This window comes from Cyanistes caeruleus, chromosome 34 (assembly GCF_971803275.1).
Source record: "Cyanistes caeruleus chromosome 34, bCyaCae1.hap1.1, whole genome shotgun sequence".
Taxonomy (NCBI): domain Eukaryota; kingdom Metazoa; phylum Chordata; class Aves; order Passeriformes; family Paridae; genus Cyanistes; species Cyanistes caeruleus.
Genome location: NC_141735.1, coordinates 721,903 through 734,498, shown reverse-complemented (window position 1 = coordinate 734,498; position 12,596 = coordinate 721,903). Strand labels below are relative to the sequence as shown.

Below are 12,596 nucleotides of genomic sequence, written 5' to 3'. Positions count from 1 at the left end.
CAAAATCTTCACCCATCCCTACCCGGTTTTGGGGTCCCAGCCCATTTTTGGGTTTTCCCATCCCGGTTTTTGGGGTCCCATCCCGGTTTTGGGGTCCCATCCCGGTTTTTGGGGTCCCATCCCGGTTTTGGGGTCCCAGCCCGGTTTTTGGGGTCCCATCCCGGTTTTGGGGTTTTCCCTGCCCTGTTTTTTGGGGTCCCAGCCCGGTTTTTGGGGTCCCATCCCGTTTTTGGGGTCCCAGCCCGGTTTTGGGGTCCCATCCCGGTTTTGGGATCCCATCCCGGTTTTGGGGTCCCAACTCTGTGTTTTTGGGGTCCCATCCTGGTTTTGGGGTTTTCCCTGCCCTGTTTTTTGGGGTCCCAGCCCGGTTTTTGGGGTCCCATCCCGTTTTTGGGGTCCCATCCCGGTTTTGGGGTCCCATCCCGGTTTTGGGATCCCATCCCGGTTTTGGGATCCCATCCCGGTTTTGGGATCCCATCCCGGTTTTGGGGTCCCAACTCTGTGTTTTTGGGGTCCCATCCTGGTTTTGGGGTTTTCCCTGCCCTGTTTTTTTGGGGTCCCAGCCCGGTTTTGGGGTCCCAGCCCGGTTTTGGGGTTTTCCCTGCCCTGTTTTTTTGGGGTCCCATCCCGTTTTTGGGGTCCCATCCCGGTGTTTTTGGGGTCCCAGCCCGGTTTTGGGGTTTTCCCTGCCCTGTTTTTTTGGGGTCCCATCCCGTTTTTGGGGTCCCAGCCCGGTTTTGGGATCCCATCCCGGTTTTGGGGTCCCAGCCCGGTTTTCGGGTTTTCCCTGCCCGGTTTTTGGGGTCCCAGCCCGGTTTTTTTGGGGTCCCATCCCAATTTTTGGGGTCCCATCCCGGTTTTGGGGTCCCATCCCGGTGTTTTTGGGGTCCCAGCCCTGTTTCTGGGGTCCCAGCCCGGTTTTGGGGTCCCATCCCGGTTTTCGGGTTTTCCCTGCCCGGTTTTTGGGGTCCCATCCCGTTTTTGGGGTCCCAGCCCGTTTTTGGGGTGCCGCAGTCTCCGTGCTCCCCCAGACACGCCGCAGTGGCCCAAGGAGAAGGTGTCGCCGGTGGAGGTGGAGGAGGGGGACCCCGTGGTGCTGCCCTGCGACCCCCCCAAAAGCGCCGTGCCCCCCAAGATCTACTGGCTCAACTCCCGTGAGCAAATGGGGCTGGGGGCGGTGGGTGGGGGGCTCGTCCTGCACCCCAAAATCCTCAGGAACCCCCAAAATCCTCAGGAACCCCCAAAATCCCTCCTGAAATCCTCACTGAACACTGAAATCCCCCCTGAGAACCGCAAAATCCCCCCTGAGAACCCCAAAATCCCCCAAGAACCCCAAAATCCCCCCTGAGAACCCCAAAATCCCCCCTGAGAACCCCAAAATCCCATCTGAAATCCTCACTGAACACTGAAATCACCCCTGAGACCCCCAAAATCCCCAGGAACCCCAAAATCCCCCCTGAACCCCAAAATCCCACCTGAAATCCTCGCTGAACCCCAAAATCCCCCCTGAGAACCCCAAAATCCCCCCTGAGAACCCCAAAATCCCATCTGAGACCCCCAAAATCCCCCCTGAGAACCCCAAAATCCCATCTGAGACCCCCAAAATCCCCCCTGAGAACCCCAAAATCCCATCTGAGACCCCCAAAATCCCCCCTGAGAACCCCAAAATCCCCCCTGAGAACCCCAAAATCCCTCCTGAGACCCCCAAAATCCCCCGAGAACCCCAAAATCCCCCCTGAGAACCCCAAAATCCCCCCTGAGAACCCCAAATTGCCCCATAAACCCCCAAAACCCCCCCTGAACCCCAAATCCCCACGGGTCGGGAGCGGTTTGGGGTTGGGTTTTGGGGACTCCAGGATCCCGAAGCTGCTTTGGGGTTTTGGGATCCCCCTGACCCCGGAGCAGGTTTGGGATCAGGATTTGGGATCAGGATCAGGGTTTAGGATCAGGATTTAGAATCAGGATGAGGTTTAGGATCAGGTTTAGGATCAGGATCAGGTTTAGGATCAGGATCGGTTTTGGGGTCCCCGCAGGGATCGTGCACATCGCGCAGGACGCCCGGGTCAGCGTGGGGCAGGACGGGTTTGGGGTGGGGTTTGGGATCAGGGTTTGGGATGAGGTTTGGGATCAGGATTTGGGATCAGGATGAGGTTTAGGATCAGGTTTAGGATCAGGATCAGGTTTAGGATCAGGTTTAGGATCAGGATCAGTTTTGGGGTCCCCGCAGGGATCGTGCACATCGCGCAGGACGCCCGGGTCAGCGTGGGGCAGGACGGGTTTGGGGTGAGGTTTGGGATCAGGATGGGGTTTAGGATTAGGATCAGGATTTAGGATCAGGATCAGGTTTGGGATCAGGATCAGGATCAGGATCAGTTTTGGGGTCCCCGCAGGGATCGTGCACATCGCGCAGGACGCCCGGGTCAGCGTGGGGCAGGACGGGTTTGGGGTGAGGTTTGGGATCAGGATGAGGTTTGGGATCAGGATTTGGGATCAGGATGGGGTTTAGGATCAGGATCGGGTTTAGGATCAGGATCAGGATTTAGGATCAGGATCAGGATTTAGGATCAGTTTTGGGGTCCCCGCAGGGATCGTGCACATCGCGCAGGACGCCCAGGTCAGCATGGGGCAGGACGGGTTTGGGGTGAGGTTTGGGATCAGGGTTTGGGATCAGGATGGGGTTTAGGATCAGGATCAGGTTTAGGATCAGGTTTAGGATCAGGATCAGGTTTAGGATCAGGATCAGATTTGGGGTCCCCGCAGGGATCGTGCACATCGCGCAGGACGCCCAGGTCAGCATGGGGCAGGACGGGTTTGGGGTGAGGTTTGGGATCAGGGTTTGGGATCAGGATGGGGTTTAGGATCAGGATCAGGTTTAGGATCAGGTTTAGGATCAGGATCAGGTTTAGGATCAGGATCAGATTTGGGGTCCCCGCAGGGATCGTGCACATCGCGCAGGACGCCCGGGTCAGCGTGGGGCAGGACGGGTTTGGGGTGAGGTTTGGGATCAGGGTTTGGGATCAGGATCAGGTTTAGGATCAGGTTTAGGATCAGGATCAGGTTTAGGATCAGGATCAGATTTGGGGTCCCCGCAGGGATCGTGCACATCGCGCAGGACGCCCGGGTCAGCATGGGGCAGGACGGGTTCCTGTACTTTGCCAACGCGCAGGTCGGGGACAGCCACCCCGATTACATCTGCCACGCCCATTACCTGGGCCCCCGCACCATCATCCAGAAGGAGCCCCTGGACCTGCGAGTCACCCCCAGTGAGCCCGGGGGGACCCCAAACACACCCGGGGGACCCCAAAACACACCCGGGGGGACCCCAAAACACACCCGGGGGGACCCCAAAACCCATCCCTGAACCCACCCCAAACCCACCCCCAAACCCACCCCAAAACACACCCGGGGGGACCCCAAAACACACCCGGGGGATCCCCAAACACACCCGGGGGATCCCCAAACCACCCGGGGGACCCCAAAACCCATCCCTGAACCCACCCCCAAACCCACCCCAAACACACCCGGGGGACCCAAAACACACCCGGGGGGACCCCAAACACACCCCTGAACCCACCCCCAAACCCACCCGGGGGGACCCCAAAACACACCCGGGGGGACCCCAAACACACCCGGGGGGACCCCAAACACACCCGGGGGACCCCAAACCCACCCCAAACCCCCCTGGGGGTCTCCTCGCTTCCCTTTGTGGGTGGAATTTTGTGGGAATGGGGTTTGGGGGGGTCCTGGGGAGGTTCTGGGGGTCCTCAGGGATTGGGGGGGGGTCTGGGGAGGTTCTGGGGGTCCGCAGGGATTTGGGGAGGTGTTCTGAGGGTCCTCAGGGATTTGGGGGGTTCAGGGGAGGTTCTGGGGGTCCTCAGGGATTTGGGGGGGTCTGGGGGGGTCTCTGAGCCCCTCCCCCCCGCAGGTAACTCGGTGCAGTCCCGGCGGCCCCGCCTGGTGGTCCCGAGGGACCCCCAACCCACCCACGTGGCGCTGCGGGGGGAGACCCTGGTGCTGGAGTGCATCGCCGAGGGGCTGTGAGTGGGGAGGGGGCTTCGGGGGGCTCCTGGGGGTCCTGAAGGGTCTGGGGTGGATTTGGAGGGTCCCGGGGGCTCCTGGGGGGAATCTGGGGGGTCCTGGGGGGGTCCTGGGGTGGTTTTGGGGGGTCCTTGGGGGTCTTGGAGGGGATCAGGAGGGTCCTGGGTGTGTCCAGAATGGTTTGGGGGGTCCTGGGGGGATCTGGGGGGTTCAGAAGGGTCTTGGGGGGTCCCAAGGGGTACCCAGGGAATCCCAGGAATGCCAGGGATTGTCCCAGGGAATCCCAGGGATATCCTGGGGGTCTCAGGGAATTCCAGGGAATTCCAGGGATAATTCCCGAGGTTATATCCCAGTTTTCCCCACCCCAGCCCCACTCCCTGCATCTCCTGTCGGAGGTTGAACGGGCCTGGGGTATCCCAGGGTTATCCCAGGGGTATCCAGGGAATCCCAGGGATAATTCCCAGGGTTTTCTATCCCATTTTCCCGGGCCTGGCTGTCCTGGGGGTATCCCAGGGTTATCCCAGGGTTATCCCAGGGAATCCCAGAGGTCCCAGGGTATCCCAGGGAATTCCAGGGATAATTCCCAGGGTTTTCTATCCCATTTTCCCAGCCCCACTCCCTGGATCTCCTGGCGGAGGTTGAACGGGCCTGGGGTATCCTGGGGGTATCCAGGGGTATCCCAGGGTTATCCCAGGGTTATCCCAGAGGTCCCAGGGAATTCCAGGGGTATCCAGGGAATCCCAGGGATAATTCCCAGGGTTTTCTATCCCATTTTCCCAGCCCCACTCCCTGGATCTCCTGGCGGAGGTTGAACGGGCCTGGGGTATCCTGGGGGTATCCCAGGGGTATCCAGGGGTATCCCAGAGGTCCCAGGGTATCCCAGGGAATTCCAGGGATAATTCCCAGGGTTTTCTATCCCATTTTCCCAGCCCCACTCCCTGGATCTCCTGGCGGAGGTTGAACGGGCCGCTGCCCCCGGGCCGGGCCGTGCTGGACAATTTCAACAAAACCCTGAGGCTGCGCTCGGTGTCCGAGGCCGACGATGGAGAGTACGAGTGCACGGCCCAGAACGGGCTGGGCAGCACACGGAGCAGCCAGCTCGTCACTGTGGAGGGTACTGGGATGGACTGGGATGGACTGGGATGGGCACTGGGTTATACTGGGAGCACTGGGGGGTGATGGAGAGTACGAGTGCACGGCCCAGAACGGGCTGGGCAGCACACGGAGCAGCCAGCTCGTCACTGTGGAGGGTACTGGGATGGACTGGGATGGACTGGGATGGGCACTGGGTTATACTGGGTTATACTGGGAGCACTGGGGGGTGATGGAGAGTACGAGTGCACGGCCCAGAACGGGCTGGGCAGCACACGGAGCAGCCAGCTCGTCACTGTGGAGGGTACTGGGAGCACTGGGATGGACTGGGATGGACACTGGGTTATACTGGGTTATACTGGGTTATACTGGGAGCACTGGGGGGTGATGGAGAGTACGAGTGCACGGCCCAGAACGGGCTGGGCAGCACACGGAGCAGCCAGCTCGTCACTGTGGAGGGTACTGGGATGGACTGGGATGGACTGGGATGGACTGGGATGGACTGGGATGGACACTGGGTTATACTGGGTTATACTGGGTTATACTGGGAGCACTGGGGGGTGATGGAGAGTACGAGTGCACGGCCCAGAACGGGCTGGGCAGCACACGGAGCAGCCAGCTCGTCACTGTGGAGGGTACTGGGAGCACTGGGATGGGCACTGGGATGGACTGGGATGGACAGGGATTGACTGGGATGGACTGGGATGGACTGGGATGGACTGGGAGGGACTGGGATGGACTGGGAGGGACTGGGATGGGCACTGGGTTATACTGGGTTATACTGGGTTATACTGGCCTGTACTGGGTTACACTGGGTTATACTGGGAACCCGTGCCCCCCAGCTGCCCCGTACTGGGTGCGCCGGCCGCAGAGCAGCACTGGGCTGTACTGGGTTATACTGGGCTGTACTGGGTTATACTGGGTTATACTGGGTTATACTGGGTTATACTGGGAACCCGTGCCCCCCAGCTGCCCCGTACTGGGTGCGCCGGCCGCAGAGCAGCACTGGGCTGTACTGGGTTATACTGGGTTATACTGGGTTACACTGGGTTATACTGGGTTACACTGGGTTATACTGGGAACCCGTGCCCCCCAGCTGCCCCGTACTGGGTGCGCCGGCCGCAGAGCGGGGTGTTCGGGCCGGGGGAGACGGCGAGGCTGGACTGCGCCGTGGGGGGCAAACCCCGACCCCAAATCGCCTGGAGCATCAACGGGGTCCCGCTGCAGGGTAGGGGGCTCGGGGGGCTGGGGAGGGGGCTCGGGGGGCTGGGGAGGGGCTGGGGGGGCTGGGGAGGGGCTGGGGAGGGGGCTCGGGGGGCTGGGGAGGGGGCTCGGGGGGCTCTGGGAAGGGGGCTCGGGGGGCTGGGGAGGGGCTGGGGGGGCTGGGGAGGGGCTGGGGAGGGGGCTCGGGGGGCTCTGGGAAGGGGGCTCGGGGGGCTGGGGAGGGGCTCGGGGGGCTGGGGAGGGGGCTCGGGGGGCTGGGGAGGGGCTCGGGGGGCTGGGGAGGGGCTCGGGGGGCTGGGGAGGGGCTGGGGGGGCTGGGGAGGGGCTGGGGGGGCTGGGGAGGGGGCTCGGGGGGTTCAGGGGGCTCTGGGAAGGGGCTCAGGGGGCTCTGGGGGCGGCTTGGGGGGCTCGGGGGGCTGGGGAGGTGCTCTGGTCCTGTCCTGGGGGTTTTTGGTGTCCCTGAGGGGGTTTTTGGTGTCCCCAAATGTCCCCAAATGTCCCCAAATGTCCCCAAACGTCCCCAGATGTGCCAGACTCGGGGCTCCTGGGGGTTTTTGGGTGTCCCTGGATGGGTTTTGGTGTCCCTGGATGGGTTTTGGTGTCCCTGAGGAGGTTTTTGGTGTCCCCAAATGTCCCCAAATGTCCCCAGTGTCCCCAGATGTGCCGGACTTGGGGCTCCTGGGAGTTTTTGGGTGTCCCTGAATGGGTTTTTGGTGTCCCCAAATGTCCCCAAATGTCCCCAAATGTCCCCAAACGTCCCCAGATGTGCTGGACTCGGGGCTCCTGGGGGTTTTTGGTGTCCCTGAGGAGGTTTTTGGTGTCCCTGAGGAGGTTTTTGGTGTCCCCAATGTGCCCAAACGTCCCCAGATGTGCCGGACTCGGGGCTCCTGGGGGGTTTTTGGTGTCCCTGAGGAGGTTTTTGGTGTCCCCAATGTCCCCAGATGTGCCGGACTCGGGGCGCCGGCTGCTGCGGGACGGGGCTCTGGTCCTGTCCCACCTGGAGCCCAACGACTCCATGGTCGCCCAGTGCGAGGCCACCAACAGCCACGGGCGGCTCCTGGCCAACGCCTTCGTCTACGTCGTGGGTGAGTCACAGCCGGGACCCCCGGGAGCCCCCCAGAATCTGATCCATCACCCCCAAAAACCCCCCAAATCTGATCCATCACCCCAAAAATCCCTGAAAACGCCCCAAAACTGATCCATCACCCAAAAAAACCCCAAAATCTGATCCATCACCCCCAAAAACACCCAAAAACCCCCCAGAATCTGATCCATCACCCCCAAAAATCCCTGAAAACCCCCCAAAATCTGATCCATCACCCCCAAAAACCCCCCAAATCTGATCCATCACCCAAAAAACCCCAAAATCTGATCCATCACCCCAAAAATCCCTGAAAACTCCCAGAATCTGATCCATCACCCCCAAAAACACCCAAAAACCCCCCAAATCTGATCCATCACCCAAAAAACCCCCAAAGTCTGATCCATCACCCCCAAAAATCCCTGAAAACCCCCCAAAACTGATCCATCACCCAAAAACCCCCCAAAACTGATCCATCACCCCCAGGAATCCCCCAAAAATCCCCCCAAGAGCTCCCAGAGAAGATCCCGGGGGGGAATTTGGGGTCCCAGGGAAGAATTTGGGGTCCCAGAGAGGGATTTTGGGGTCCCAGGGTGCAGATTTGGGGATTTTGGGATTCTGGGGGTGGATTTTGGGGGTCTCTGAGCACCTCAAACCCCCCCAGAGCTGCCGGTGCAGATCCCAGGGTGCAGATTTGGGGTCCAGAGAGGGATTTTGGGGTCCCAGGGTGCAGATTTTGGGGATTTTGGGGATGGATTTTAACCCTGTGGAGGATCGAGGTGCAGATTTGGGTTCCCAAGGTGCAGATTTTGGGATTTTGGGATTCTGGGGGTGGATTTTGGGATTTTGGGGATGGATTTTGGGATTCTGGGGGTGGATTTTGGGATTCTGGGGGTGGATTTTGGGATTTTGGGATTCTGGGGGTGGATTTTGGGGGTCTCTGAGCACCCCAAACCCCCCCAGAGCTGCCGGTGCAGATCCTGAGCCCCAACTCGTCGCTCTACGAGCTGGTGGAGAACCAGACGGCGTTCCTGCACTGCCGCGCCTTCGGAGCCCCCGCGCCCACCGTGGAGTGGTGAGAGACCCCAGACCCAAAACCCGCCCCAAGCCCCTCCCCCTCTCCTTTAACTCCTCCCTTTTTTGGAATTTTTTTTGAATGTTTTGGAATTTTTTTGGCTTTTTTTGGCTTTTTTTGGCATTTTTTTGACATTTATTTGACTTTTTTGGGGCTCCCCAGACTGTTCCTCCCCCCTGTTACTCCCCTGTTACTCCCCTATTACTTTGCCCTTACTCCACCCTTAATCCATGGTTACTCTGCCCTTACTCTGCCCTTATTCTGCCCTCACTCCATGGTTCCTCCTCCCTTACTCCTCCCCTAATCCTCCCTTACTCTGCCTTTACTCCACGCTTCCTCCCCCGTTCCTCCCCTGTTCCTCCCTGGTTACTCTGTGTTTACTTCTCGGTTACTCCTCAGTTACTCCGTGTTTACTCCCCCGTTCCTCAGTGTTCACTCAGGGTTTCCTCAGTGTTTACTCCCTGTTTACTCCTGGTTTCCTCAGTGTTTCCTCCCTGTTTACTCCGTGTTTACTTGGTGTTCCCTCAGTGTTCACTCCTTGTTTTCTTAGTGTTTACTCGCTGTTTACTCATGGTTTACTCGGTGTTTCCTCAGTGTTTACTCCGGGTTTATTTGGTGTTCCCTCGGTGTTCCCTCGCTGTTTGCTCAGTGTTTACTCGCTGTTTACTTAGTGTTTTCTCCATGTTTACTCCATGTTTACTCCTGTTTTACTCCTGTTTTACTCCATGTTTTCTCCATGTTTACTCCGTGTTTACTCCTGTTTTACTCCCTGTTTACTCCACATTTACTCCTGGTTTACTCTGTGTTTACTCCTGGTTTACTCCATATTTACTCCTGTTTTACTCCAGGTTTTCTCCATATTTACTCTGTGTTTACTCCTGTTTTATTCCTGGTTTACTCCATGTTTTCTCCGTGTTTACTCCGTGTTTGCTCCATATTTACTCCGTGTTTACTCCCTGTTTCCTCCCTGTTTACTCCGTGTTTACTCCCTGTTTGCTCCGTGTTTACTCGGTGTTTACTCGGTGTTCACTCCGTGTTTACTCGGTGTTTGCTCCGTGTTTACTCGGTGTTCACTCCCTGTTTACTCCGTGTTTACTCGGTGTTCACTCCGTGTTTACTCGGTGTTCACTCCCTGTTTACTCGGTGTTTGCTCGGTGTTTACTCGGTGTTTACTTGGTGTTCACTCCCTGTTTGCTCCCTGTTTACTCGGTGTTTGCTCGGTGTTTGCTCCGTGTTTACTCCCTGTTTACTCCATGTTTACTCGGTGTTTACTCGGTGTTTACTCCATGTTTACTCCATGTTTACTCGGTGTTTACTCGGTGTTTGCTCGGCGTTTCCCCAGGCTGGGCCCGCGGCAGGAGCCGGCCCTGCAGGACGAGCGCGCCTTCGCCTTCACCAACGGCTCCCTGCGCCTGGGCCCGCTGGCCCGGGGGGACTCGGGGGGCTTCAGCTGCCGCGCCCACAACGCCCACGGCAACGCCAGCACCCGCGCCCAGCTGCGAGTCTGGGGTCAGAGACCCCCAGAGACCCCCAAATCCATCCCCAAATCCATCCTGGGACCCCCAAATCCATCCCCAAATCCATCCCCAAATCCATCCCCAAACCCATCCTGGCCCGGGGGGACTCGGGGGGCTTCAGCTGCCGAGCCCACAACGCCCACGGCAACGCCAGCGCCCGCGCCCAGCTGCGAGTCTGGGGTCAGAGACCCCCAGAGACCCCCAAACCCATCCCCAAATCCATCCTGGGACCCCCAAACCCTTCCTGGGACCCCCAAATCCATCCCCAAATCCATCCCCAAACCCATCCTGGCCCGGGGGGACTCGGGGGGCTTCAGCTGCCGAGCCCACAACGCCCACGGCAACGCCAGCGCCCGCGCCCAGCTGCGAGTCTGGGGTCAGAGACCCCCAGAGACCCCCAAACCCAACCCCAAACCCACCCTGGGACCCCCAAATCCATCCTGAGACCCCCAAAATCCACCCTGGGACCCCCAAACCCATCCCCAAATCCATCCTGGGACCCCCAAACCCATCCCCAAACCCAACCTGGGACCCCCAAATCCATCCCCAAACCCACCCTGGGACCCCCAAACCCATCCCCAAATCCATCCCCAAACCCACCCTGGGACCCCCAAATCCATCCCCAAACCCCTCCTGTGACCCCCAAATCCATCCTGGGACCCCCCAAACCCTTCCTGTGACCCCCAAACCCTCCTGGGACCCCCCAAACCCTTTCTGTGACCCCCAAACCCTTCCTGTGACCCCCAGTCCCCTCCTGAGACCCCCCAAACCCTTCCTGTGACCCCCAAACCCCTCCTGGGACCCCCAAACCCTTCCTGGGACCCCCAAACCCTTCCTGTGACCCCCCAAACCCTTCCTGTGACCCCCAAACCCCTCACCCCCGATTTTTGCCCCCCACCCCAGGGGCCACGCGGATCCAGGTGCCCCCCCAGAGCGTGAGGGCCAAGAAGGGCGAGACGGTGACGTTCACCTGCGGGGCCACCTTCGACCCCGGCCTGGAGCCCCGCGGGCTCCTGTGGCTGCGAGACGGGACCCCCGTGCTGGAGACCCCCGACAGCGACAAGTCAGGGCCCGGGGGGCGTCTGGGGGGGCGTTTGGGGGTCCCAGGAAGGGTTTGGGGAGGATCTGGGGGTCCCAGGAAGGGTTTGGGGAGGATCTGGGGGTCCCAGGAAGGGTTTGGGGAGGGTTTGGGGGTCCCAGGAAGGGTTTGGGGAGGGTTTGGGGGTCCCAGGAAGGGTTTGGGGAGGGTTTGGGGAGGATCTGGGGGTCCCAGGAAGGGTTTGGGTTGGATCTGGGGGTCCCAGCAGGGATTTGGGGGTCCCAGGAAGGATTTGGGTTGGATCTGGGGGTCCCGGGAAGGATTTGGGTTGGATTCGGGGGTCCCAGGAAGGATTTGGGGGTCCCAGGAAGGATCTGGGTCAGATCTGGGGGTCCCAGGAAGGATTTGGGGAGGGTTTGGGGGTCCCAGGAAGGATTTGGGGAGGGTTTGGGGGTCCCAGGAAGGATGTGGGGGATCCCAGGAAGGATCTGGGTTGGATCTGGGGGGTCCCAGGAAGGATCTGGGTTGGATTTGGGGGTCCCAGGAAGGATCTGGGTTGGATCTGGGGGTCCCAGTGGGGATTTGGGGGTCCCAGGAAGGATCTGGGTTGGATTTGGGGGTCCCAGGAAGGATCTGGGTTGGATCTGGGGGTCCCAGGAAGGATCTGGGTTGGATCTGGGGGTCCCAGGAAGGATTTGGGGAGGGTTTGGGGGTCCCAGGAAGGGTTTGGGGAGGGTTTGGGGGTCCCAGGAAGGATTTGGGGGATCCCAGGAAGGATCTGGGTTGGATCTGGGGGGTCCCAGTGGGGATTTGGGGGTCCCAGGAAGGATCTGGGTCAGATCTGGGGGTCCCAGGAAGGATTTGGGGAGGGTTTGGGGGTCCCAGGAAGGGTTTGGGGAGGGTTTGGGGGTCCCAGGAAGGATTTGGGGGATCCCAGGAAGGATCTGGGTTGGATCTGGGGGGTCCCAGTGGGGATTTGGGGGTCCCAGGAAGGATCTGGGTTGGATCTGGGGGTCCCAGGAAGGATTTGGGTCAGATTTGGGGGTCCCAGGAAGGATCTGGGTCGGATCTGGGGGGTCCCAGGAAGGATCTGGGGGTCCCAGGAAGGATCTGGGTCGGATCTGGGGGGTCCCAGGAAGGATTTGGGGGTCCCAGGAAGGATCTGGGTTGGATTTGGGGGTCCCAGGAAGGATCTGGGTTGGATCTGGGGGGTCCCAGTGGGGATTTGGGGGTCCCAGGAAGGATCTGGGTCAGATCTGGGGGTCCCAGGAAGGATCTGGGGGTCCCTGACGCCCCCTCCCCGCAGGTTCTCGGTGGCCGGGGACACGCTGACGGTGGCCGGGGTGGATTACGGGGACCAGGGCCGGTTCCGCTGCCGCGCCTGGACCCGGCTGGACGCGGCCGAGGCCGAGGCCGAGCTCAGGGTCGTGGGTGAGACCCCAAAAAACGGGGAGGGGACCCCAAAAAATGGGGAGGGGACCCCAAAAAACGGGGAAGGAACCCCAAAAAACGGGGAGGGGACCCCAAAAA

The 12,596-nt window shown here is 60.2% G+C and overlaps 1 protein-coding gene across 1 annotated transcript in view; it reads left to right on the top strand.

The window, feature by feature from the left end:
* The window catches only part of L1CAM (L1 cell adhesion molecule), a 43,308-nt gene that overhangs the window by 7,518 nt on the left and 23,194 nt on the right, over positions 1–12,596 (top strand). Inside the window, exons 6-15 of the mRNA XM_086870976.1 lie at positions 1,032–1,154; positions 3,093–3,263; positions 3,926–4,037; positions 4,968–5,152; positions 6,227–6,358; positions 7,296–7,439; positions 8,399–8,510; positions 9,853–10,019; positions 10,931–11,090; positions 12,373–12,497. Coding sequence (XP_086727102.1) covers positions 1,032–1,154; positions 3,093–3,263; positions 3,926–4,037; positions 4,968–5,152; positions 6,227–6,358; positions 7,296–7,439; positions 8,399–8,510; positions 9,853–10,019; positions 10,931–11,090; positions 12,373–12,497 — 1,431 coding nt within the window. The remainder of the gene's footprint in view (positions 1–1,031; positions 1,155–3,092; positions 3,264–3,925; positions 4,038–4,967; positions 5,153–6,226; positions 6,359–7,295; positions 7,440–8,398; positions 8,511–9,852; positions 10,020–10,930; positions 11,091–12,372; positions 12,498–12,596) is intronic.